This window comes from Perissodus microlepis, chromosome 9 (genome assembly GCF_051167445.1).
Source record: "Perissodus microlepis isolate ML-2025 ecotype Zambia chromosome 9, ASM5116744v1, whole genome shotgun sequence".
NCBI lineage: Eukaryota > Metazoa > Chordata > Actinopteri > Cichliformes > Cichlidae > Perissodus > Perissodus microlepis.
Window position 1 is genome coordinate 7,612,842 of NC_140469.1, and position 27,781 is coordinate 7,640,622.

The 27,781-nt window shown below is 42.0% G+C and overlaps 2 protein-coding genes across 10 annotated transcripts; one reads left to right on the forward strand and one right to left on the reverse strand.

The window, feature by feature from the left end:
• Positions 1–30: 30 nt before the first annotated feature.
• Positions 31–21,950, reverse strand: LOC146379945 (WD repeat-containing protein 37-like). Of its 5 annotated transcripts, XM_084938868.1 has the most exons (15): positions 21,299–21,588; positions 20,428–20,694; positions 18,433–18,529; positions 18,242–18,337; positions 15,925–15,989; positions 15,517–15,582; positions 12,254–12,392; positions 11,721–11,792; positions 11,390–11,434; positions 11,135–11,211; positions 10,779–11,013; positions 9,087–9,228; positions 4,138–4,272; positions 2,343–2,457; positions 31–2,235 (listed from the first exon to the last, which is right to left on the reverse strand). In XM_084938868.1, exons 2-15 carry the CDS (start codon positions 20,578–20,580, stop codon positions 2,104–2,106), a joined length of 1,569 nt encoding a protein of 522 aa, XP_084794994.1. In that variant the 5' UTR covers positions 20,581–20,694; positions 21,299–21,588; the 3' UTR covers positions 31–2,103. The 5 variants fall into 5 exon arrangements, with proteins under 5 accessions (XP_084794994.1, XP_084794992.1, XP_084794993.1 ...); XM_084938866.1 differs by lacking the exons at positions 15,517–15,582; positions 21,299–21,588 and adding an exon at positions 21,872–21,950; XM_084938867.1 differs by lacking the exons at positions 15,517–15,582; positions 21,299–21,588 and adding an exon at positions 21,789–21,914.
• idi1 (isopentenyl-diphosphate delta isomerase 1) lies at positions 21,675–27,304 on the forward strand. 5 transcript variants are annotated; one of them, XM_084938869.1, is made up of 7 exons: positions 21,675–21,704; positions 23,305–23,459; positions 24,148–24,320; positions 24,414–24,506; positions 24,611–24,741; positions 24,846–24,950; positions 26,532–27,304. In XM_084938869.1, the coding sequence occupies exons 1-7, from the start codon at positions 21,690–21,692 to the stop codon at positions 26,742–26,744; spliced, it is 885 nt and encodes a 294-aa protein (XP_084794995.1). In that variant the 5' UTR covers positions 21,675–21,689; the 3' UTR covers positions 26,745–27,304. The 5 variants fall into 5 exon arrangements, with proteins under 5 accessions (XP_084794995.1, XP_084794998.1, XP_084794996.1 ...); XM_084938872.1 differs by having other exon boundaries at positions 21,685–21,766; XM_084938870.1 differs by having other exon boundaries at positions 21,691–21,809; positions 23,263–23,459.
• The last annotated feature ends 477 nt before the right edge of the window (positions 27,305–27,781 follow it).

The window sequence follows — 27,781 nt, forward strand, 5'->3', positions numbered from 1 at the left end:
AATAGGATGAAAAAGAGATGTGAGACTGGAAAAAGGAAATCACACGTTTTATTGGCAAGTGTCAAGAGAGCACGTACCCGTCACAATAAAGTATGCAAAGTAGATCACATAATGAAGTTTGAGGTGAATATGATTCACTACAGTGAAGCAAAGCCCATCCACTCTTTTTTTTTTTACCCCTGCAGCCTGGCACGCAATAATTTAATGTATCAATCCAAAATCATATTTCCTCCAGGTTGAAATTCATAAGCGGGGCACGAATCGGGCCGTGCCGTTCTACCTGCAGATTAAAATGACACTGATACCGGTGGGCGCCAAATTGAGTTCCCTGAATGAAACAGGAATAAAAATCCTATCTTTGCTGCGCTCGGGAACACAATTAGTTCTTTAACAAGCATTTGGAAAAGTGCACTGATGCTTGGATGGATAAGGCCCATGCACCGGGTTTTTTCTCCTCAATGCAATGTAAGGCATTTCAATAAGATTATTACACTTTCAGATTCATGCTACTTCAGAACGCATCCCGTTTGTGTTGTGGGTAGAAACAGCAGTGAAGTCTGAAGCCAGATTTTTCAGTAAGTCACCTTTATACACCGAGCTACAGCTACAGCAGTCACACAGGTACAGAGCCTTTTGTGTGGGTTTTACAGCACTGAAGTCGATTAAACGTGTGAGAAACTACAGCATGACTTCATGTTTAAAATATTGCACAAGTGTAACAATTGAAGCTTCCTGGAATCCAGTTAAGCCTATTTCTAGGCAAGTCAGAACTCAAACTGAGATTCAGTGTGTATTTCAAGTTATAGTCACTGATTTCAAAATGGAAGAAAACAAAAAAGAAAGACCCGGACTTCACTCCGAGCACCAGAAACATCAAGTCAAGCTGGGTTATTGCTTCTGTTTTTGGATAAAGAGCGCTCCGTGCAGAGAGTAAAAGCGCCGTCAGCGACAAAGATGCAGGAAGTTATAGAAGACTGAGGGCTCAACACAAACTGCGAGAGCATGTTGACAGGAGCGCAACTGAAGCACAGAAATGACCTGACAAGTTCACTTAAGGATCACACAGTACAGCAACGCAGGGCTCAGGAGCTGGCAGCAAGCTAAAGAGGACGAGTCTATACTGAGCTTATGGACACCAGCAGCACGTAGGGAATACTGGAATATGATAATGCACAACACATTCCCGTTTACAGAGAGTCATTATTGCTATGCTCTTGACACTTTACATCCTCACAGAAAAGGCAGAAAAAAGCAACATGTTTAAAAAAAATAAAAATCCACTGTAAACACAGAACAAGGCAGAGTTACAGTTTCAACTATACTGGAAATATGGAGGCTGGCTGTGAAACTGAAAGCATCAAAGGTAACAGGCAAGGGAGCGAATCTCAATCTGTCAAAAGCTTCCCACAACGCCTCAGACGCCGTTTGAAGCGCTCACCGACTGGCCCGGCAGCCCGCTCGCTGCACAGGTGATATGACGGACATTTGTGATATGTTTCTGCGATAAGAAATCTTCCAAATATTTGACCAAAAGGATAAAATAAAATAAAAGAATCACAGAACTGTCTCTGCCAAACTGTAAGACACATTAGCTAACAACAACCTGCGACACAGGTCACTTTAAACAGGCCACAATATATTATTTACACATCGTATTCTACAAACGGTTCTATTCTCTTGTGACTTTACAAGTAACATTTGCAAACTGAGTTTATCTACATGCAAGAGCGACGATTCAGCAGTAACTAAACAACAGTGCCGTGATCGGCAGCCCCGCGGCACACGGGTCAGAAATATATAGAGGAGGCTGGGTGCGGACAGATCGGACGAGCCTTGTCACAATTCACGATCCATGCTAAATAAGTGAAGGGTCAGACGCAGAAGGTCGGCTGTGTGGCCTCGTACACGCGTGTTCAGATGACATGAAAAGGCTTTTATGTGAGAGTAATTGAGGAGCAATTACTGTCTGAACTTGTAGCTCACTGCTGGAAAGCTGTGAAGCACACGACAACCAAACTGCTCGACAGAGGAAACACGCGTGTGCGAGGCCACGGGTTACAGTGCAGACGTGTGCTGCGCCATCTATACACGGAGGGACTCTGATCACTTCTCCTGCAGCAGGGCGGGGACGTTGATGTTCCAGCCGATAGCCTGCCGGTCGAAGCCGCACGTGAACAGGTTGCACGACTGGTTTTCTTCATTCCACGCCGTGCAGCACACCATTCGCCTGTGACCCTGCATGCGCACACACACACACACACACACACACACACAGGTTTTAGTTTATGGTAACTGATGCTGAGCTAACAACCGCCTTCCCGTCCAGGTTATTCTGCTCTTACCATTCTGTTGCTGCGTGGAAGTCTGGCCAGCCTCACCCCGCTCATGTCAAACAGGCGTACTTGTCGATTGTCGTGTGGCAGAGCAATGATCTTCTGGTTGGCAGAGACGCTGATCCTGAAAGATCAGATGTAGTCGCACTTTAAACTGGAGCCAGAGTTTATCTGCTGACCCGAGTTCTCCTGATTGACTGGACCGACTCTGTCAGTGATTTACTGAAAGAATAGAATTTAAATCCAGCCACGTCTGAAGCACATTTTCACTTTCTGTTTGCAGCACAATGATGACACTTACAATCTTGTCTGGTAAATGGTGGTGTGGTGCACTTTAAAGGAAGATGAAGATAAGGAACAATAACCATGTTAATACGAACATCTAACTGCCTTAACAGTACATACAATGCTTAACAAGTTTATTAGACCAGTGTTTCCCCACCACTGTCCTGCAGCACAGAAAGCACGGAAGATTATCTGGTTCCACCTGATTAGCACTCTAACAATTACATTCTCTTCCACTAGAGGGCACTACAACTACCTGCTGAAGAAGATGAAGATGAAGAAAAACAATTACAAAATAGTCATGCTGTGAGACGACACAGCGCGTAATAGCAATAGATCAGTGGTTCCTGGGTTTGATCGAACCCCAGGGGTTTGGTGAGTCGGTCTCAGGGGTTCGGCAGAGCCTCCGCCGTGATATGCACGCCTCATTTTGTGCACCAGTAAAAAACATATGTATGTCTTGAATTTGAAAAAAATCCTATTTTATTTTTCACTAAAGAGGGGTTCAGTGAATGCGCATATGAAACTGGTGGGGTTCGGTACCTCCAACAAGGTTAAGAACCACTGCAATAGATAGTTATTTGAAAAGAAAAAGTAGTCAGTCTGACCTGGGTCCTGGAGAAAAGCATGAGTAGTGGTCAGAAGAAAGCACAGAAAGGTACACTGGGGACAAACCGAGCCAATTCCACTATATCTGGTGCGTGGGGAAAAATGATCAATATGCGTTTTGTGGCATTTTTGTTTGGTCGTGTGCGGTGTGATTTTTCTAATGTGAAATATGTGCCGTGGCTCCAAAAGGTTGGGAAACACTGTTTTATATCCCCAGTCACTAATAGAAAACACAAGTATTTAAAAAAAAAAAAAATTTTACTCTTATTTATTATACAAATGACAAAGTGAATTTAAACCAAATTTAAGCCGGCATGCAAAGGTTCACCTAGCATAAACCCACTGCTGGAACGCCAAGACAATTCTACTACAACAGCACTGCTCTTTATTGTGGTTAATGAATATGCATAGGTTCATTAACACATCTTACACAGGCATGCATGTGAACAAAGAGTACCTTGTCTGCGTGTGTGTGTGGGGTCAAGATGTGACCCTGTGAAGACTCCCCAGACCTGCTGGTACCAGGAGTCCAGCGGGCCACCTAAATAAAGGGCTCTTATACTAAAACAGATACAGAGTAGGTGTCCTTCTATACCATAAATCAGTAAGAGAAGGTACGACCTCTCTCATGACCTTAGGATGTGTGTGTATGCCAGAACCCTCTGGAAGGCACACAGAGTCTTTGCAGACTGCTAAGGATCAGACATCCAATCAATATGCAATCAATTATATAACTCTAAGCATATATGAGTATATATTTCTAAGCATAAATGACAATCCAACAATATAAACCTAACACTGGACTCCTCTGAGAAGTCCAAAATTAATTAAGTGTAACATTCATCCATCTATCCATTCTGCTGCTTATCCATGCACCGAGTGCTACGGTTTCTCTCCTCCTGTCACCTACCTGTTCACAGCTGAGTCAGTGCGGATGGTTGCTATAGGCGACCTCATGTTCTTCAGATCCCACACCTTGACAGTACGGTCATCACTTCCTGAAACCACATTGTCACCCACTGTGAACACCGCAGACGTCACCGTGCTGCAAGACAAACACACACAACAGCGTTACACACTTGTTACACACGAAAGCGTGCAAGCAGCAAACGGAGGTGGTAATGAGCTACTGTATGGTTTTCTATTTCAGAGATCATAGTTACACATCTCTACCAGTCACGGAAAGAAGAAAGTTTTCTGAGTGACAAGTTATTAGTCACCCCCTCCCACAGGGCAGTGCTATTATTGTTAATGCATAAAAGATGACACGATCCGCACACATGCGTCACGGTGATGTGCAAAGACACTTGGAGCCACAGAGGGTGTGTCAGGTACAACACTGTAAAGCTGACACTGTGTGCTTCTTCATTTATGATGCGACTCTGCATTGTTAAAATGCATTGTTAAGTGTCATTTTGCTACTTGAAGTTGGCAGGATCTCACTCGTGCACAGAGGATGTCACAGAGATGCGGCAGTCGGGACAAAGTGAAGAGATAAATAATGACTTGAAAACATTCACACCACCAAACGTGTTTGAGCAATCAGGATGCTGTGAACGATGATTTCCTCTCGATGCATTGGCATTTAGTCACATTTTCCTTCTCTCAGTTTACAATTAAATATGATGAAACACATGCTCCGAAGTTTGGGAACATTATACATATAACATAATACATACAAGTGTAATACATGGTTGCTCCTGATGCATTCAGCAGAGCGTGAACATTAGACAGAAGCACTTAGAAATGTAGAGCAAAGTGCTTGTATGAATGTATAAAGCTCTTTGAGTACTCAAGTAGAGTACACAAGCACTATATAAGAACCAGTCTGTTTACTGCGTCCTCTCAGAGCCTTTTGAGGTAACCTCAAGTACCCCATTACTTGCAGCACTTTCGATGTATGCTTGGGCACCCCTAAACTATACACAAGTGTTTCATTGTTATGGTTTTTTATTAGTCTCAGAGCCAATACAACGGAGCCACACCAATACAGTATACATATAGATCCGCGATAACTCGCTAACATTTGATACCACTGTTAACTTTATAGTGGAAATCTCCATGTGTTCGGAAACTTAAATGTTCTTTTGTCATATTGTTAACAAAAATATTAACTCAAATTCAGGCAGTACTTTATTTAGTTGATCCTGTTGACAGGAATGTTGGGCACACTGGAGGCAGCAGTGCATACACCCATCCCTTCCTCCGCCCCCCTATATTCAGCCAGGCATGATTGCTCTTTCCCCACGTTAGGACTAAGGTCAGGCCTAGCCATACATGTAACAGATCTTTAGCATTTTGAATCTATTTAATATGACGACACATCAGTTGCGTTCCATTTTGTTCCTACTCATTCATGGAGGCCTGAATAGGCTTCCTCGTTCTTTATTAAGGTTAGTGTTGCCTACACACACTATCTTGGGTTCTACATCCCATCTTTTTAGGTAAAACTGGCTTTCTGCTCAATTTAAATCGACATGGCATTAATTGCTAATTAGCGGACTAAACTTTGTGCTATTAGGGAGGCTGCGGCTCAAAGAAACTGCTCTATCGCTACAGGCACCTTCTGACATTGCAGGGTACAGCCCACCTGGGAATAAACGGAGAGCAGGGAGAGATAGCAAAGAGGAAAGATAGGAGGTGTGTTAGGTGGGAGGTGTGAGGGGAGTGTAATCAGACGAGATAATTGATTAAGAGGTTGATTAAGGTTAAAGGGTTTTTAGAATGGGTGTGAGGAAGGAGGGGAGTGTTCAGTAGTACTTAATGCTTTGCAGTGTCTCTGACAACCAAGGTCGAGATTTTTTGTGAGACTTTGGGTGCTGGAGAAGAAGCGAGAGATGGCCGTTCATGCACACAAATACTGACGTTGCCACGGTTCGGTAGGATTTACACCAGCACTGAGCGTGCGAGTACAGGCTGCAGTATTCTCCTGAACAATAGGTGTCATGACTCAGGTAAGATGTGAAGAAAATGAGAACAATGCAAAACTTCCAACTTTTGACCAACTGTGATGATCTGAAACTCAAACTTGTTCTCACAAAGAAAACCGATCATTTCAATTCAGTTCAATTTTATTTCTACAGCAACAAATCAGAAGAACAGTCACTTCATGGTGCGTTACATTATAAGGTAAAGACCCTTCAATACATCGTTTTATCTCGCTGTCACTCACTCGTGTGTGTGAAAGAGTGAATCTCGAGAAGGCAGAAAGCTACAATCTGCTGGTGCACAGCCACTCGGTGAGTGTTTTCTTGGGGCTGTGCTTTTTCAAAACAGAAACTTTATGACAGCCTCATGTGATACGTTTAAGGGACATCACAGCCCAGGACACACCTGTAGCTTCAGCATCTACAAAGAAAGCCATTTGGACAGTTACAGCTAGTCTTCATGTGAAGCTTCGGCTCAATCTTCAAATGAAAATACTTTCCCGAAATATGATAAGACATTTTTAACAGCACTCTGAATGCCTTTGTGTTGCTGCGTTAAATTTTTCTGTGCATTATAAATGCAAATATCACATGAAAGCAGTGTGTAAAATGATCTGGCTAGACTTATTATAACAGTTTGTAAGACTCCTTTGTATTATTGACATTGACACCAAACTGCATGTTAATTTTTCTTACGTAAAACTGATAAGTGGACTGGAGTTTTCTGTTCTGGCACTGAGGCTTTGGTCTAAATGACTGCATTTAAATGTATGGAAATCTCAAAGAACCTTAACATGTGCTCACTGTTGAGTGGGTGAGAGCATAAGCCTAAAATGTTAATGAAAATACTCAGGTAGCGACGACTAAGAGGTTTAAGAGCACTCTGTTATTTTGCCATGCTGCAGATCTGACAGTCGCTGAGAACCCGGTAAGTGCTGTTGTATTCCTCCAGAGACAGGATGTCACATCTGCATGCAGACACACACGAGCACACATACGTACAGAGTTGCATTTCTCCAAAACTGCAATCAGATGTCACCGAAAGCTGTCGACGGCGGCAGAGACAAACGTGACATGGCAGTCCGTCTGTAGAGCAAGTCCGCTGTCATTTCTCGTTTGCTCTCGGTCGTTTTGTTAGCTCACGCGCAGTTGTCATTACACTGCAATTACGGCGGGGGTGGCGGGACAGAGGGGGCGCGCGGCACTTTTAGCTGCCAAGGTTCGCTGTCAGGGAGCGTTAGCTGTAATTGCCAGTGAAGACGGTGAAAACGAGAGGCTGTCTCCCCTCTAGCCCTCAACCTCGTCTGCCTATTAAACTATTCACACTCTACTCTCTCTGATGTTTCCACAGGAGGGACGGGGAGATTATGCCATTTATGCCACACCATTATGTCATGTTGGAGATCCTGGGAAATTAGTAGGAGGAATGGCAACCTGTTAGTGCTCTAAGGCACTGTTAAAACAAGGATACCTCACAAGTAGTAAAGTGGGGAAACTGTAAAAACACACACAGAGTCAATGAGCTTCTTTCCAGCGTCCTGTCCATTATGCTCTCCTACTCGCCCGAACATACAGCAAAAGCCATGAGTTGATAAACAGAGTACGCCTGTCTCAACTCCTGTTCTGCTTACTCCTCCAAACCATTAAAGCGAGTGTTTAGGAGTTTTTAGTATATTTGTTGGAGCAAAATCACCAAGATATCAACACTGAGATCTAATCAGATTCTATGTCTTATTATGTTTACAGGCACTTGGCAGCAGTGTCACCGTGTTCTTTATAAAGTAAATAACAGGACTAAATATATTTAATAATTACTGAGCAAAAGGCCGAGAATGGATTTGCAAGCAATTAACAAACTAAACCAATTAATTCATCTTTGAAGTCTACATTGTGTTACTTGTTTACATCTCAGCTAAATTAGTATTGTTGGGTTTTCAACTCACTGATGCACACCACATGAGTGAAAACATGACATCTGAAGACTTTAAAGTTGTGTTCTTCTGAGATGGGCATCGTCCTCCATTTATACATATTTACAATACTAAACTATTAATCAGCAACTTGAAAAACAGCTCAGCTGCATTCTTATTTACACTGCGTGTGTCAAGTGGCAGAAATACTATTACAGACTAGGCTTTTTGCAGTCCTGTAATGAGCCTGCAGAAGTTTGGGGAATCATTACGTCTGCCTGAAGGTCTACTTGTTGCTTTAAATGCAGCGCCACAAAGAAAGTGGCCATTTGTGAAGGAAATAAGGATGGAGGGAAGGAAAGGAGGGGAGGAGGGCTGTTGTTAACTGTGAAACACTGGTGCTTAATCTCATTACAGCAATTGTCTATGGGAGAGAATTAGAGTGGGATCTGCGGGAATTATACATGTTGGGGTCGTACATAATGAGCTCTGCCATAATCCCCCCACTTGCAATCAAAGGCTGCCAGCCAGCCGGCACACGCATGTAGGCACACACACACACACACACACTTGCACTTCTTGTGCCTTTTAAAGAGCACTGCCATTGAAAGCCACAGACAAGCCTGACAGTCATCGTTTTGAAATGAGCGGCTGCAATTGAGTGTTAACAGCGAGCGAAGTGCCAAATTACACAGAGTGGGGGGATTAACGCAGAAACGGACAGATAAATGAACGGGAGAGGGAGGGAGAACGAGAGGTACGAAGAGCAGAGAGGAGAAAGAGAAGCAAACTGTTGAAGTGAGGAGAAGTGCTCCGTAATGAATGAGAGGCAAGTGGAGGATTTGGCTTAGAGCAACAGGGTCTGTAAATTAATGTAGAAGGAAAAAGAAAATGTTGGAGGGATTTATGGAGAGGTGAGATGCTACAGCACCACCCTGTGGGCAAATTAAAGACTGCACCCACATTTAAGTATCTGTCAGGGAACCAGGAAGGAGGAGCGCGGGTGAGAGAGAAAGACTCACTCAGTGTGTCCCTGGAAGACGTTGACAGAGTGGATGGATGGGTCTCTGAAGTCCCACAGTCTGAAGGTGGTGTCTCTGGATGAAGTGACCACCAGCCGCTGGGTTGGGTGGGTACAGCAGTGAGTCAGCTCCTGGTCATGGCCTGAACACACACACACAGCACATTGTGTTGCATAAAATCACACCTTTTTAAGTAATCTCAACATAAAAAAACAACAAAAACAACAGCGTGTGATTTTTACACTTCAGACTTTCTTTGGATTAAACCAGTGCAGGTGGAGCGTGGACAAGAAGGTGAAAAATATGAGGCTGAATGTGATTTCATGGAAAAGAAGAAAGCTTGTTGGTGCTATTGCTCTGACCTTTTTAGTAAAATTCAACCTGGATCGTTTAGTATTAATAATGACTTTTTTTAAAGTTGTAAGTTGGCAGCTTTTAAAAGAAGAGTTTGAGAAACACTGAAAGAAGCAAGCTGGCTCCACAAACTACATGGATTTTATAATGTCTGTACCCAACATCAAACATCAGCATGGAGGAGAGGAAGGCACTCACATCGCTTCGTGATGACAACATTATCACCTGTCCAGCAGACAAGGGTAGGTGCACGGTTTTGCTAAACCAGAAAGACTATCATGAGAGCATTTTGTCACTGCTCAATCACTCCAGCCGATCCAGGAGAAAAGGACAACTGCTGCCTGAGCAAAAACCTGTAGTGATCCCGTATGTGTCAGCAGTATTGGAAGAGCTGAAACGAATAGTTATGTCTATAACTTCTGTTCCCTGAAGGAGAGGAACGAGGTACAACACATACGCGAGGGCGTGATATCCCATACTTATGTGTTGTACCAAGTGAATCGACTGAAAGGGAACACATTTTCTCTAAACACCGGGTCTCTGTGGCTTTCAAACCCCAAAACACGCTGCACCAAAAACAGGTCAACCCCAAGGATCGGAACAGAGTAACACAGTGTACGCTGTTAAGTGCCAGGAGGATTGCCATAATTTATACATCGGGGAAACCAAACAACCCCTGGCTAAGCAGATGGAACAACACAGAAGAGCTACCTCGTCAGGCCAGGACTCTGCAGTCTATTTACACCTACAGGCGAGTGGACACTCTTTCAGTGATGAGGATGTACACATCCTGGACAGGGAGGAACGCTGGTTCGAGCGAGGAGTCAAGGAAAAGGGAAAGACCATCTCTGAATCATGGAGGGGGCCTAAGGGTACATCTTTTACCATCCTACAACGCTGTGATTGCAGCCATTCCCCAACTCTCTGTGAATGGTACTCATGGTCATTGATCAGTGCTTGTTGATCAGTGGTTATGAGATTTTGCATATTAATAACTGACCTCACAGCCCATAGTTCATCAGTGGTGCTGGTTTCAGTCATTGTGCAAATGTACTGTTTATAAGGTTGGGAAAACCTGCAGTCAGCTGAGACTGAAGAAGTCACTTGGATGAGTGGTTTTCCCACTAAAAACGCTACGTCCAGATGAACAGAATCAACTTTTTGGGATTTCCTTATCTGGATGAGTGAGCATGCATCAAGATAAAATGTCTGTAGTTTCATATTTGACCTTTAATAACAGTCTGGTTGAACTGTATTAATTCCTCTTTAGAGTGTCACTAATGAGGAAGAAAAATAAAAACCCTGACTTCTGTTTACAACTCCTCTGCCATTACATACCAGTGAGAGTGTGAACCAGTTCAGAAGTCTCAACCTCGTACAGGTTGGCAGCACGATCCCAGGAAGCTGTCACCACTTGTCGGCCTCCCACTAACCAATCAGCTGCTATTACGACGCCCTGGTGGCTCTTGAGTGTTGCAGTAGCAACCCGGACCGTGGGCACTTCACAAGGGCCCTCGCCATCCACCTCGCCTTCCTCTCTGTCTGAAGAATCCTGGTCTTCATCGCACGGAGCCTGTGAAAGACGCAAAACAAAAGCTCAGTCGAGCTCCTGTCTTGTTTTGGTTTGATTCATTTGAGAGTAAAGTGACCTATTGTAGAAACACTGGGAAGAGAACAAGTTCAAAGCTACTCACACTGACATCTGGTGGTGGCTGTGGGGCTGGAAGCTGCACCATGTACCGCCAGATGTGAGCCGTCTGGTCCCCAGAGGCTGTGGAAAGTACAAATCAACAAAGAGCACAGCTCACATCTACACACGAGTGACTGCTGGAGGCAACAGATGCAGCAGAAAACGGTTGAAACGACGACAAGGAGAACAAACCTGTTGAAACAGATGCTATATTTAACGTAGTCGATTTGACAAGTCAAACATGCATTCAAATGCTTACCTGTGAGTGCCATCTGCTCTGTGGGGTGGAATTTGATGGAGTTGACTGTGCAAAGGAAACAATGAAGAGACGTCATCTAACAAGCCGTGTAAGCAAATGTTGACAGACAGTGTTACATCTAAGAATAAGCTTCGAAATGCTTCTGCCATGAGCCAGTGTTTATTAACAAGAGATGTCGCACGACAGGCTGTACGTCACACTAGATATTATTATAAGCACTCAGACAGGCTATTAAAACATTCTATTAGAAAAAATATAAACGATTTAGAATAATTTTTTGTATGGACTTTGTGAATGTCTGTAGACAAATAAAGCTTTTGGCTGTGATTACCTGATCCTGCATGGCCAGCATACCTCAGCAGACATTTGCCCGTCTCTATACTCCACAGCAGCGCTGAGTGGTCTGTTAAGGGAGAGCAGGTATAAACAACATGCAGCCATTTCCATTTTTACAGTAACCAGCTAATGGTTTCACGCTGTATGATCCTGCATTTATGTAATGGGCTGTATAGTCTGAGTGGATGTGGTAAGAAATTTCTGGATTGTTTAACGAGCTTCCTTAAAGATAAAACGAGGCCAACATGTTGTTTCTGAAGGACTGGTTTGGATAAATATTGATACTAAAACACTACTTGCGCTGCATCAACAGATGTAATCAATCATCTTATGTTCTCATTTTCTGCTAATTGCACCGAGGCATCACAATTAATTTGACAAAGATATAATGATGCAAATATTGCTTGCAGCACCTTTAGTCTTTGCTATTTATTCTTATTTAAAACTAGGGTGCCACATGCTGCCTGTGTGTACAACAAAGCTATCATGATTGATTTATATAGTCTGTGAAGGGACTTTTTTTTCTACCTGCAGAGGCAGTGCCCAGCACCACTGGCTGAGTTCGGGTGACACTGAGGTCCCAGATCCCATCCCGATGGCCCACATACTCCTTGAGCAGCTGGCACAAAGCCCGGGAGCCGGTGGTGGCTTTGAAACTGGATACGATCTGAAGCGAGTGTGAGGGAGAGAAAAGTAAAACGATTTAACAGCACTCAGTTAAATTACTAAAAAAATGTAAGTAACAGTAGGCTCGCAGACACAAGTATTACACTGATTACAAAATATAAGAATATGTAGAGTTTAACTTGTAGTTCTCCTGTCTTACTGCACAGCTTCATTTAGGCTCCATAAATACTGATATAACTCCTAACCAACACCTGGCTACATACAGGTATTTCCAGTTAACTGTTACTCGTTGTCAAACACAGTAAAAGCTAATGTATTGCTTGCCAGATTAGATCAAGGGTGTGTATCACAAAACAAGGTCACCTGGAAAGGCGTCTTCTTAGGAAATAGGTTAAGTCTCTTTGAGGTGTCATTAATCCTAACTGTACAGCTAAATAGCTCCAAAGCAATTTAACTTAAGGACATGGGAACAAAGCCAGCCTGACATTTCTCCCACATGATCATAATGACGGCAAAGGTTTTCATTAAAGAGATGAGCAAAGAATAATAAGTCGTTTTTACTTTTGGTGATAATTATGTCAGAGATAAAAAAGGTTTTACTACAAACTGAAGTTCAATAACCAATTACAATGGAATATTAATTGTGCATGCTGTTTATGAATTCAGTTAATTACAAAAGCAACATTACAGCATTATCGCGTACCTGTTTTATTTTTCAGCACAGACTCTTTGCGCTGGTCACCCTCTGCATTGGCAGGTCGAGCCTTCCTTAACTTTTAACTGTTTTTAATGTTTATCAGTTTATAACCGTTCATGTTGAAAATGCCAAACACATTAAAAAGACTTCACTTTGTGGTAATTCTGTTTGTCTAAACACATTAGTTATATTATCGGGAAGTTATTTGAATATCTCTATACTGTGTTCCTCTATTTAAAGTTATACATTTTCATTGTTAAATGTCAGCTTATCAGAATAATTTAAACTGGCTTTGTGATACAGACCCCAAGTGTGTTTGTACACTGCAACACTTTTATGTTTGCCATATTTGTGATTTCAGATTGCGCCACACTGCATGTCACTAGAGTATCAAATTATCGAGAGGACAGATTGTGATTGTCCTTGTAAACGACCGGTGCAACCTCTAAAAATAACTAGTGGTCTGATTGCACATGGACCCGTCACTGCAGGCTATCAGATAAACAAACTAAAGTGCAGTTTCACTTGTCACAGAGCTGTCACAGCCAGTACTTTACATGCTGCTGCAGACAGCTGACCACAGCAACAAGCTAACAACATTGCTAGACATTAGATGCAGCAGCAGCAAAGTATTTGGTTCATGAGTGCCAGACTGTGTTAATATAAACTCTTATCCTGTCCAGAGTGTTTATATTCACCTTGCACTCTGATGCAACCTTACTATACACCTCCTGTTGTTAGAGCAAAATAGCAGACAAGATGAGTGAATAGCCCAGTCAATGTCAACCCCGTACAACACTGAAGCTATAGTTAGTGAGGATCATTAGTTTCAAGTCCCCTCCATCTTTCCAAAATTAGTTTTTGGTCATGTTTCTTAGCCAGCTGAGAGGTTAGTGGTATTGTACATAGCTGCTACTTCTGTCATGGGGTTAATTAAAGAAGCCTTTTCTTGATTCCCTCAATGCTCTTTTCACTGTGGCTATATTCAAGGTGTTTCTCTGCATTAAAAAGCAGAACAGCATTTTACATAGAACACAAAAGAAGAGAAAAATGATTCTCCTATTACTGTAAATATAGCAATGAAAAAAAGAAATATTTATTTTAGGTATTTTTCTATTTTACTCATTTTATCTGCACTCGTGTAATTTTTAGCTCACACCAGTTTCCTCTCCTCTGCTCTCACTGTGTGTGCATGAATGTGGAGAGGAGCAGAGCAAAGTAGGTAAAGTGAAGATAGAATATGGTAGCTTTTTCATTACAACAGATTTCGATCAGACAGAGATCAGCCCTGAACGTTTTAACCAGATGTAAAGATGCTAGAAGCGATACTGCTCAGGGCTCGCAAAATCGCTAGCCCGACGTCCCGGAGCTAGCGATATCTCCGGTCGGGCGATGCTAGCTTGAGGGCATCAGCTGTCCTGCTGATGTTTCATCTGTAACCTGATGGCAAGTACAGATACAGGTTTTTACCAATTAGAGAGGAAACACTTCATCTAACTTTATAAGACAAAAGGCAGCAATTTGTCAGATTAATGAAAAAATCTGATGTTATTTTTTTTTTCAAAATCCAAATTTTCTGAAATAGTTTTACAAAAACTATCTGTTAATTTCAAAGGCAGAATAATAGTAATTGTTACTAACAACATCTGTGTGGGAAAGACAACAAAAAGAAGCTGAAAGCAGACCTGTCCAACATAAGCCTATTCAGGGGAACACTGATCAAAACAAAAACAAAAAACACACACAAAAAAAAAAAAAAAAAAACACAAAACACTAATCACTGGTCAAGTTGCCAGTTAACTGTGGATAACATACAATCTGAAAACAGGAAAAACAGCTAGCTGGCTCAGTCAAAACAAGGCATAATGTGCTTCCTGGCACACAAAATCTTTTATATCAATTGTTTGAACTGTGCAAGAACTTAACAGTAAAAACAACAAAACTTTATGAAGGCAGGGATCTTGTGCCGGACTAATTTTTTTAAACAACCAGCAGAAACTTGAAATTACTAGCACAAACGTTCCACAGAAATCATTGTTGATAGATGTATTATGTTTCCTTTCGGGCAATACACTGTTGCTTCCTCATTACAAGATTTTAGGCCTAGTCTTTGTGCTTAGCTAAGCTATCCAGCTACTAACGTCAGCTCCCCCCAAAATTGGGACTGATTTTGATCTTCTCATCTAGCAAAAAGCTAATTGTAGCCAACTGACACGGTGTTTGAAATAGCTGATGAAAAGTGACTCAAAGAATCGCCAAAGTAATGAAAGACGATACAAAAAAGGATAAACAAATAAAATAAAAAGTAACACTTTGTACATCTAACAAATGCAGCTTTGCCCAAATGACTTGAGTATGAGTGCAGAGCAGAGAAGGAGTCAAGTTCAGACTGCAGTTAAAGAGACATTCAAGCCACCACCGCCTCCCCCATGATGCTTAGTGGCAAACAGAGCATTCAGGAAGTTACCCATGAATCTCCGCCCCACAACTCCCATGTTGCCACACTGAAGTTGCGAGGTCCACCTAATTTGCCCTGGAAAGTGTACAAGCACTGTGTCAGAAAGTCAAGAGATTACAAAGGACAAAGTCATGGGAGATGACATTTTGTGGTAAATGCTGTAGTAAACACACGATTTCTTTTACGCCTGTGATTAAAATCTTCAATCATATCAGTGAATTATTTGTTTACCCACATTTTTTAAACAGATTATGATCTCCTCAGAGGAAGATTCTTCCTTCCTCTCACTCAGCATTACAGGGGCTTTCCACAGTCAGTTACTTCACACAGGCCTGAATCCCAAAAGCTCAAATATTTACACACATGACACGTCTTACGAGCTCTATTGAACAGGCTAACGTGGCTTGTGCCAGGTACCTTGCTGGTAGAGGCTTTGTAGGTCGTCTTCAGCTTCTGTGACAGTTGACTGGTGCTGTGGCTGGCTGTGTGACAGAGACACAAAGAACAATGAATGAAATTCATTACCCAGTGACAGAACTCTTGCTTGCTTTTATTCACTGCTGCAGTAACGGCCTCGTAAAGTGTCAAGATTTTAAAATAGCACACACCTCGACAATACAAAGCCTTGTTGAGCGTTTCTAGTTTTGAGTTGTTAATACTATCTGCACTGAACATTTATGCAGTGTAAATGTCCCCGTGTCCAGCAAGGACGGAGCTGTGAAAATACTGTCGAGAGCTCAGCTTCACAAAGTGTGATCACCAGTTAAACTGAGCTTATTTTAGAAATCCAGGCTGGCTTTAAGGATATTAGGTGTCATAACAGAGGGTTTACATAAGTCTGACCTATGTGAGTGTCTCACCCCAAGCAGTAATGAACATCGATCAGTTTACAGAACGTGTCATCATTGTTTGTACAATTTTTATATGGCATCTTGTAGTGATTCACAGATTTCAGTCATGTGACCAACTTGCTAACCTGGTGGGCAAAACATTACTCCATCATGACAGCCGATAGTGGACACTCAGTAGTACTGCAGGACTAAAGTGTTTGGGGTTTTTTCACCTTGCACTGCTGCCAGGCTGGAAGCTTACAGCTACATGTATTTTCATATGTATTCCAATCTCATGTCTTGTGGAAATTTACAGTGTAGGGTCAGAAAAGTTCCAATAACATGAATTTGTCACATTTGTCATACATCTAATGTCAGGTAAATTGTTCCAACAGTTTAACTGAGACACCACTGACAGCCGGGGCTGCTGAGGAGAAACAGGGACTGGTACGTTTGGCCTGTAAGGCAGGGTTAGGAGAGGTGAATTTACAAGGTGAAGCTTTAAATTAATGCTTATTAGTGCATCTGATAGCACAGGAACCTTCTGGTATTTTCGATAAGTTAAACTTATAGACTTTCAAAGGGCCGCTATACTGTTTTTGCCCTCCAGGTGGGCATGTGCCTCGAGCTCTGAAGTCAAATGAAAACTATGGATGCTGCAGTGAAAATCGAGGTAACTGCTGGCAACACATTTACTAAAAACAGGGATACACAGCCAGGCGGAGGGTTACTGGAGAGTATTTTCACCTTATGGAGGCTGCTGGATGCCCAAATAGTAAAATCCAAGTAAACATTAGCTCCTAGAAAATGTTCACTCACCCTGTACCATCATACAAAGAAAAAACAGCTGCAGCCTGGTCAGCATATAGACACAACATAAACAAACACAGCTGGTACAAACATCTGCCATAAAAAGAAGTTTAAAAAAATTGTCTTTTTAGGCTGTGCAGGTAGAGTCTGCCTGTCTGAGAGAGCCGATAAAACCTCTCAAATTAAACTTTGTTGTACTAATATGCTTTCATTAACCTTCACTTTAATTCTTATTCGTTACAGCATTTTTTAAAGGTAGAAAATATCCGTGTCCTTCGCTATTTTATCTTGAATATTTTAAAGTTATTTTGGTATTATCTATAATTTTGTAAACATTTAGTTGCTTATATCTTTGTACTTCTCTTCTTTTCGAATGCTATCGTATGTTTGCGTGATTTGGGGGCACATTTCCCTTCAATTTATGTTCCTGGACTCCTGGTAGTTTGGGTCCAAAATGTTTTTTGTGATACTTTTTGAGAAATTTCATGACATGGATGTGAAGCAGAACACAAAAAGCTGGCTAGAGACAGAGTGGGAATACCACTGTTTGTAATATCTCTCAGATCAATGCAGGAGAAATCAGTTTACTGAAAAGTCCCACACGCCTTTGTGGGTGTTACGGTGCCACTCAGCCGGCGAAATTCACCGCCTTTGTGATGCTGGCGACTCCTCTGTCTTCAGCCTGTGGCGATAACACTGTGTGGACTGTGATCAACAACTTCTTGGAGTTTTAATCAGCAGTTTAATCATTTACAAACGCCCTACAAGTCACCATTTATCTATCTGCATCGCGACTAAACCACAGTAACTCAAAGAACAAACACAGTTTGGCTTCCTAAAGGTAAAAATAAAAACAACTGCAAATATGTGTACAGCTGTTTTACGACAGTCTGTCACAAAGATGACACATAAGTAACATGCCAATTTAAATCTTTATGTTTATCAGCTCCCAGGGAGATTACTTCAGCCACCATGGGATGAGATATCCACTTTAAACACAATCAGTATTTTCCATTTCAATTTCCAAAGACTTCTATTAACTGTACTCAGTGTAAATTACAGACTTAAATAGATTTGTGTTGGAAATTACGGACCTTTTGTTTTCAAGGCTCCCTTGGTGGGGTCTCCTCCCTCAACAGCCTGTCCATCTCCAGTCAGCCGCTCATTCAGTGATTCAATTTCCCGACGTACTGCAACGTAAGACAGCGATGACGTGTCAGTATTTAAACACTGAAAACGTCCACTCAGTAAATGAGTACTGATGCGTACACTGTCAGTTACTCACATTCAAGGTTTTCTATGTAGAGATTCTCAAACTCCCGTTCAATCTGACCAAACAGGTCAAGAAGATTGCTCCGCAAAGCGAGAGGCAGCTTGGAGTCCTGGACAGACAGAAAACAGAACCAAACACACAGTAAGGTCATACACACGGCACGCTTCAAGGTCAGGAATGTAGAGCAGGAATTCGCTCCACATCCTCCTCAAGTGTGGCGTAACATAATGTAGCATAATGCTATGCCAAAAATGCAGAACTGTATAACAACAATGTTCTGTTATTACAGTCGGAAGTGAAGTTTGCGACTCTTAAAGGTAAAACGTTTAACTGAACACACGTGTTTACGCGATTTAATCGGGCAGCAGATGAACTTGTGCGAACTCTTGGCCACAGTTTGAGCTACAGAGCTACAAGCTAAAAACAAATAACTACACAACAGGAGTGTCCAACCAGCCTCTACTAACTTACCTCCATGGTGCAGTCCTAGATGTACCCAGTTACCAGCTGACCACCAGACTAGCATGTGAAGACACATAAAAGCTGCCATGAAAACACTAGATTCAGAAGGCTGCGTCTCACAGCTCCCTGAGCGCTGCTGCTCAGTCCTTCAGCCGTCCAAAAGACAACGATACCAAACACTTCACTTGTCACCCTTCAGCTGAGGCACGTGTTAAAAAGAACAACCGGTTGGCACAATGACATTAGCCGCATGACCATTCTGTCATCACCACGTTCACACACTTTATCAAAAAAAGCCCAAACAAATAAATAAAGGTCATTTAAGAAGTAACAGGCAGGCCTTGTGAATTTAAAGCTGCTTTAGTAGTGGCACTTAAACCTGCAGCTTACTCAGGCCAAAGCCGGCAGCGTTAAAAGTGAGGAAGAATATCTGTTCTGTGTAAAATATGGGTCCATAAAACTGTCTGTGTATGTGTAGCTAGTGCTGCAGGGAATAGAGGAGGTACATACACAGCGCCAGCCAGTCTTGGCAATAAACAAAAAAGGACTGTTGAAAAGACTAATCAGACCTGAACAAGCGGCCCATATTAAAACTTGATGAGACAACAGGCGAGTGCAAGCTGAGCTCTGCTTTTAGTGGCTGACAAAGCGCAGAAAGTAAAAGGCAAAGGATTTCCATGGTCTCGCACACTGACAAATTCAACCATCCCATTTTTGAGAGCGACTGATAAGTAGGTCATCCAACGTCATCTACACGTTGTCTATCATCTCCCCCGATAGGAGAGACCTGTCAATACAATGTGAAACACTCACAAACCATCTGTTGGTCTTATCTGGGAGATGTCTTTCAATAAGGTCGCTGTAAAGCCAACTCCCAAAAGTTAACAACCAGGATATTCTTGATCAAACAGAAACAGTTTTTATTATCTCAGAAGGGAAGAAGCAACTGGTCTGCACCAGGAAATGGCTGCTCGTGAACAGGTTCTCAGTCTTCCCTTTTCTGGAAGAAATAAATCAATTGTAGAACTAATTTAGAGAACCGTGTTTGGAGAAAGTTAATAACCAACTTGATACCAGAGACACAGGCGAGTACTTTGTTTTAAAACAAAGAAATGAGTAACCAAAGTCTAAACCCACAGAGGACAGAGACAGCATTAACTTTTTGACTAAGAAATATCTGCCCAAAACTAAGAAATTGCAGCTACTGTTTCACAAAGAGGAAGAAACTCATAAACACATGAAAGCGTGGCGTTGTTGATGTTGCAAGTACAAAATAAAAGAAATGCTGCTTAACCGGCTCATACTGTACTCTTGCGAATGAAAGAACCAGCCTCGCACCAAAACAGCCTAACAATAAAAATGCTAATTATGCGAGAACAGCCTGCTCTGTGTTTTAAAGTGAAACTGTGTGTTTTACACCTAACATATGTTATTACGCTGTCTTCAAAACTTCAAGTTAACATAGATTGCTTGTCTGCTGTTGTTGTTGCTTGTGTGTAAATGAGAAAACCCATGGATCCATGTCTCTGTGTATTTCCCCCTCACCTGTCCATCCAGCATGTCTCCTCTTTGGATGCCTCCCGGCCTCTCCTCTGTGCTGTTGGTGCGCCTGATAGACAAACTGTGAGCCTTGCGCTTCTGCTTGGGGTGACGGGCAGCTGAAGCAGAGCCGCTGCTGCTTCCGCCCTCCACAGGCATCCCTCCTACCTCGTGGGTGGCCCTGCCCCCTGTTCACACCCTACCTGAGAAACAGGTAAACACTGGCTGGACTTTTTGGTTGGCTGGTTCAGGCTTTCAGTTATCGCCACCTGTCTGTCAGTGAAAAGAAAGGAAAATGCAGGTTTAACCCCATTACATGAATTCTTTAAGGTAAAACAACTTAAATTCTAAATCCATTCAAAAATCCCAACAATTTAACTATGTGTTCACGTTATTCTTTTACACAGGGAAGTAATAGATATAGAAAGTGCATTTGTCCAATTAATAAAGAGTCCCGAGGTAAATGGTGTCGCCTGAATTTACAATAGACAGCCAGTAAAGCCTGAAAGACCCGATCATCTTCTAAATCGTACATTTCTTTGTCAGCAGACATTACCACATTAATTACAGGATGTTATTGAAGTTCTGCAGCGCTGTATGTCCGCTGCTTCCGTTATTATAGCGCAGTATGATAGTAAGCCAGAGGACAACGGGTAATAAATATAAGCCAACAGAAATTTTATAGGGCAGGCAATGATGTGTAATAAATATTAGCTCGCTCGTTATATATATGAGCGTGAAACTGAGACTGGAAACGGTAAACACGCCTGAACGCGTCGATTCATAAAACAGTACGTCTATTAACTACCTATGAAAAATTAAAAGGTAATTTGACATCATTTTGATATACAGGTACACGAAACAAGACGACACTCACCACTGTCATTACCTGACTGAATCTATACACGCCAAGCAGCCCGAGAAATTACTAGAGCTAAACGCTAGCACGAGCTAACTGCCACATATCAGCTTCCTCGCAGCATCTTAGACCAAACAGCACACAGCAGCTAAAGGACACGACGGGTTATATCGTCTCTAACGTCGCACGAGCTCGTGTACGCTAACAAGTTTGCATTTTTGACAAGGCTGTGACTCATTAGTTTGGAAAATGGGTGATAAATTATAGTTTTATAACAAAAAGTATCAGAATTTTATTAGAAAATTTTGACACATGACGTATATTATTTGTGCACTCTACTTCCGTGTAACGTAGACCGTGTTTGCACTCTGTTAGCCAATGAGCTGTCACGCGGCTGGGAGGACAACGAATGAAAAGCCGTGAGGTTAGTAACTGGAAGCGCTAGTCGTTCCGACAGACTGCGCCCTAAAACACCGTCGAAACACGGTAAAAGACGTGATTTGCAAACCTTAAAGAAAGTACAGCTTTCGTGAGTAATTGAATGCTTTGTCGCTTTCTCCGTAGCGTGTATATACAACAGCCGGTGCATACTTATGTTCAGTTGACAGAAGCCTGGGTGGCGCAGATGTGCTGTGCAGTGGTCTGACGGCGTGTTGACAGTCGGGGCTTGGAGGAAAACATGAAGCAGAGTCTCCGGGGACGGAGCTGTTGGGTCGTTACCATTTTCAGCTTAGACCTTAAAGTTGTTTTATGCAATTGAATTTTAACTTGGAGTGTTTGGGGATTTGTACTTCACTTCTTGTTTGCTCCTTTATTCCTTTTATTTTGTGTGGCCACTATTAAAAATATGAGTTACCAGGTAGAATAAATGTTAGATGGATTCATTGCACCATCTCGTGGTACAACTTGGTATTGCCCTTCTTTCTTCACCTTCTCTAGATAGCTTTAGTAAACAGGTAAGGAAGGTTTTGACGATGAAAATTTAAAATAAGTAACTTTAATGTTTTATTAATACATAACTACACTCGATTAATATAACGCAATCATACTTGTGTTTGCGTAAACTTATTTATAAGCATATATGCATAGTACACTTATGGAGAGGTGTAGCCACAGTTATAAAAGTGCAAAAATGTCTCTGTTAGATTGCAGAGGCAAAACAAGAGAGGCATTTTCCTGGGTGTAGAAGTGGATCACTAGCACAATAGCCTCATCACATTTTCATTTTATTTGTTTTTGCCATTTTTGAGTAGAGACATGCTTTAAAGCTAGCTGTACACCTGGTGAATCACCTTGTACTGGTTTCAAAGAGACATGAAAGATGCTTCCCAAAATCTGACCGTATCGGCTCAGTGTCCTCCTGTTGCAGAAGCAATCATGTGAATAATTAGTTGGAATGATTAATGGAGCTTGAACTGCATTAACTTACCGGAAATGTAGGTGTTTGAGAGTTTCACTACCGAATTGTATGAATCAGTGTAACTTACAGTCAAAACAGATCAGTAGAATTCAGTTGAAGGGACATAGTGGGCTTGCTAAGCGAGCCTGCACCTTGGAGGCCTGCATGTGCATTCCCAGTGACAACACTGCTGGAGTCTTGTTATATACGAGTAGCAGACTCAGACTCAAAGTAATATACTAGATTTAGTTATCAGGTAAGGACAAACACCTGGAAAAAAGAACACTTATTACAGTTCTTTGATCCCGTCACTGGCCTTTGGTTAGGCCCTGTATTAAGTTCTATGGCTTTCCTATATGGATGTAACATGAACTGCACTTGATCTAAAACAGGAACCTTAATGCTAAAAAATCGAGTGTTTGAACAGCACTTGATAGCCGAGCTCTCTCTCTTGTGTCATTGTAAGTTAAATATATCTGAATTATAGAGTGGTGGTAATCTGGCAGAATAACCTTGTCAAGAAGCCTGATTTAACCTTCCGATCCTGACCCACTGCGATCCTGGCCGTTTTTTTTACCGACAGCCACACCCCCGGTCCCCGTGATTGGTTTTCTGTTTCTCTCAGGCCATGGCGCGGGCTGTGTGGGCGGTCCTCCGGATGCTATCCAGGGAGGGAGCCGCTGTGCTGAAATCAAACGCACCTTGTGCCACCACAGGCGCTTTGCGGCGATCCAGACCTGCATGCGCAGCTGTTACTACCTGCGGCAGAGCGATATCCAGGTAAGATGGAAGGACGTAGGTTTCTGAAACAGGCCCAAAATACTGAGTTTAAAAGCTAGCTAACGGTTAAGCTTATTAGCCGTAAACAGGAAGTAACGCTGTTTTTTGGGCTATTGATAGCTGAGTGCCGCAGCGCGTTTGTTTGTATGCTCCGGGTTATCACAGCTACCACCAAAACTCAGGCCAAATTATGTCTAAAACAAAGTCTTGCACTTGACATAGCTTTACATAATGGTTAAAGAACACACTGTTATGATCGTGGCTCAAATCCTCAGTATATTGTCGCCAGTACGGCATGCTTTATATGTTGTAGCAGGTGTATTTAGTAAACTTTTGTCTTAATATAAAAGCTATACAGAACTAGCAAGATACCAACGTTTCATGTGTTTCACTGTTTCAAAGAGGGTTTCTTGATCATTTCACGGAGTCTCTTGATTTTGGATTTTTAGTGTTATTGCTATACAATATTCCTTGAGTGTGAATATTGAATCCTAAACTTGGAATAAAACGCAAGGTCCACTTTCTAGAACTTTCAGAAGCACCTCACAATAATCCTTTTTTCATCTACTGTAAAACTACAGAAAAAAATACAATGGTGAAGCCTGTCATTCAAATGAAAAGTGCCATTTAAAAGCCAACACTGATAAATTGGTGAATCATGAACTGTTTGCTACCCTGTGCGCTGCAGTAAAGTCAGACACCTGCAGTCTGCAGCCAGAATGCCCGAAGTAACCACCGATCACCTGGATGAGAAGCAGGTGCAGCTTCTGTCCGAGATGTGCATCCTCATCGACGAGAACGACCTCAAGATCGGAGCGGACACTAAGAAAAACTGCCACCTCAACTCCAACATCGACAAAGGTGCCTGTCTTCCACATTAGGATCCACACAGATCCACACAGGTATTGTTCTGCATCACTCATTTCTATGCATGTTGTTTGTTCTTGCCAACAGGTTTGCTGCACAGAGCTTTCAGCGTCTTTATTTTCAACAGCGAGGAGAAGCTGCTTTTACAGCAGAGGTCTGACGCCAAAATCACTTTTCCAGGTCGGTCTCACTATTTTTAAATTCTCCTGCGGTCCCCTCAGAGGCTAAGCAGTATTTATAGGTTTTAACAATCCTCTGTGTCTCTGTGTGTGTTTTTTGTGCAGGCTGCTTCACAAACACATGCTGTAGTCATCCTCTACACACAGACAGTGAGCTGGAGGAGAAGGATGCGTTGGGGGTGAGGAGAGCTGCTCAGAGGAGACTCGGCGCAGAGCTGGGTGTTCCCATGGAGCAGGTGTGTGTTTCAGTTCCGACTTCTACCCACACTGGAAGAGGATTACTAAGGATTGTGGCAAATCTTCGCTTGTGTGTGATCTCCGCTTTCCTATTTCTCCTCAGGTGACTCCAGATGAAATGACATACCTAACAAGAATCCATTACAAGGCCCAGTCCGATGGGGTTTGGGGAGAACATGAGATTGACTACATCCTTTTTGTGCAGAAGGTAGTGCTGTAGTATATGTTAGATACAAATGTATGCAGTGGATGTAAATGGTGTGCATGACCCTCAAAGCTTTTCCCCTCTGTTATGTGCATACAACCTGCACAGTTCAGTTGAAAAACATTCAAATCTGTTATGGGAAAAAATCTAAAAGACAAAAAATGGACAATAGGCTGCTTGCATAAGCATGCACACATTTAAACTAAAACTTTGTTGAAGCAACTTTTTATTTAATTACAGCATTTACCCTTTTTGGGTAAGAATCCATCAGCATGGCACATCTTGATTTGGCTACATTTGCCCACTCTTCCTTGTAAAAGTGCTCCAGCTGTCAGATTGTGAGGTCATCTCCTGTGCAAAACTTTCACTAAAAGAAAATATTTCTTATCTTGATCTGGATATATGCTTGGGGTCATTGGAGGTGAAATTCCTCTTCATCTTCAGCTTTCAAGCAGATGACTGAAGGTTTTGAGCCAAAAGCGACTGGTGTTCATAATTCCCTCCACCTCGACTAAAGCTCCAGTTCCAGCTGATAAAAATCAATTTCAAAGCATGATACCTGCACATCCTTCAGTATTGCTGTAGGTATCTTGGCAGCCTCCCTTATTGTACGTTTTTAATTATTCATATTTTTCCCCACAACAGATCTGTTTGTTTTTCAGTTGAATTGTGCAGAGGTCAAAGTTCATGTTAATGGTGGGAAAAGATTTGAAATAATTTTTTGTGGTCTTGTTTTTTTTAACATCATAATAACCTGGCATTTTAACAGGGATGCGTACACTTTTATATCCACTGTACTCAGTGATTCTTGTTTTAACCTGAAAGGCTAAATCTACCTTACACAGTGTGCAGGCTTGATGTGACAGCTTCAGTTCACCCGTGTAAATAACAAGCCTTGGCCTGAGTTTACCTCTGAGTAAATGAGTTCTGTGGATTTAAAAGAATAGCTTCATTTAGGAATATGCTTCATGTACACAGGATGTAATCATTAAGCTCTTCAGACTAACTTGTGGCCACTCTGCAGGACACTGATGTGAGGTGGACCTGCCTCAGGTGAAACTGCTCTAATGAGTGTGTTTGTGACTGGCATGCAAAAATCAAAATGCACATATATTAGGTGCATGTTAGCTCAGTGAGTCACTGACCACAATCATACAACTGAACATTATCACCTTAAATTTTAAGGTATTCTACAGATACGGATACAATTCCATGATGATTTAAAGTTAAGCTCACATTAAACATGTCCAGTTTTTCCTATAATGAGGTCAGCGTATGTGCAAGTAATGGCTCATGACTCTGTATCATATAGAGAGCATCCCTAATGTGGTCTCAAAGGCACACAGCTCTGGGTATGAGCACAGAGGCCTCATGTTTACAAGGTGCAGACAATATGAGAGAGTACCGGCTTAGAGGAAGCAGGAATGGAGCAAAAACATGATTACTCCTGAGCAAATTAACTTTACAGACAGCTGTTTTCATTTATCTTGATGTAGCGTGTATCTGGATTTCATTTGTCTGTGAGTCTGCCTTTTGTCTATCAGTCATGCATCAAAGACAACCCTTTCTTATGCCTCTCCACAGGACGTGGACTTGAATCCAGACCCCAATGAGATCAAAAGCCACTGTTATGTGAGCAAAGAGGAGCTGAAGGAGATGTTGGAGAAGGCCAAGCGCAAAGAACTGGAGATCACGCCCTGGTTCAGTCTCATTGCAGAGACCTTCCTCTTCACGTGGTGGGACAACCTGCAGAACCTCAAACAGTTCATGGATCACCACAAAATCCACCGCATGTAATTATATCCAGGATCCGGCTCCTCTTCCAGCATTTCAAGCTCTTTGATTTATGCAGAACTGACATAAAAATACAGTCGGCTGAGCTGCTGGAGAACTGAAAATAAACCTCCACTCAAGATGTGAGGTTTCCACTAGCTACTTTGGAGAAGGTGTAGAGCTTCAGCACTGTAACGCAAAGTAAAGAATGTCTTAGTCATGTGATCTATAAGGTGATTTATGTAGGTTTGTAGCACTGAGATTCATCCATCTTCACTGTAGATCAGACGTTTGCTGTAGTGCTCACGTGTCATCTTTCAGGCAATAGCTCAGATAAGCTGGGTTCACAGCCTGAGCAGAAGGTGATGTCAGCAGGAAATGTGACACTAAATAAGAACAGCTCCACAAAGGCAGTAACCTATTTTTATATAATAATGTGAAGTGCCTGATTATAGGTCGTTAGCCTGAGGGGATTAGTATCTCTAAGTCACAACTGCTATCACTCTGCATTGTTGACAGTGACATCAGTGAACAAGCTGTATCTTTGTACACTTTTACACAATAAAGTATTTGTGTGAACTTTGCACGAGCATTTATTTTTGAATTTTAGATTCAATTGATTCACTAATAGCTAAATAATACCTTGATTGATATTATGTGGTAATAATTTTGGTAAGTTGTACAGCTTATATCAAGTCGAGCTGAGTTGAGCTTTTTTAAAACCAGACCACAACTGAGAGGCCAAGGGAGAGATTATACGGTGGTGATTTGGCAATATCATGGGAGGTCTGCCCTTAAGTATACTTTGCTTTATCATTTCTTTGACTCACGGGGGGGAATGTAACTCACAAAATGAACGTGTTATTCATTAAGACTTAAATCTAGAGAAAGCTGATATGTGAATATTTTTTTTAGCTGAAATCCTGTAATTGGTGATTCTTGAATCATATTTACTGTGTGGACAGAAAAACACCTTCGTAGACTGTCTGGGGTCACTTTTCTTAATGTGGAACTTTTGTGGAATATTTCAACACTGAATTATCTGCTTTTAGTTTTAGTTT

Bases quoted from the DNA above. Each gene is read 5' to 3' on its own strand.
- LOC146379945 (XM_084938868.1), bottom strand. From the start codon at position 20,580: ATGCCTGTGGAGGGCGGAAGCAGCAGCGGCTCTGCTTCAGCTGCCCGT. The intron at 12,393-15,516 runs GTAACTTCCTGA...CACTCGCTTCAG, and splicing joins TGTGGGGCGGAGATTCATGG to ATCGTATCCAGTTTCAAAGC. The intron at 2,458-4,137 runs GTAGGTGACAGG...CTGATCTTTCAG, and splicing joins ACTGACTCAGCTGTGAACAG to GATCAGCGTCTCTGCCAACC.
- idi1 (XM_084938869.1), top strand. The intron at 23,460-24,147 runs GTAAGATGGAAG...TGTGCGCTGCAG, and splicing joins TGCGGCAGAGCGATATCCAG to TAAAGTCAGACACCTGCAGT. The intron at 24,321-24,413 runs GTGCCTGTCTTC...TCTTGCCAACAG, and splicing joins CAACTCCAACATCGACAAAG to GTTTGCTGCACAGAGCTTTC.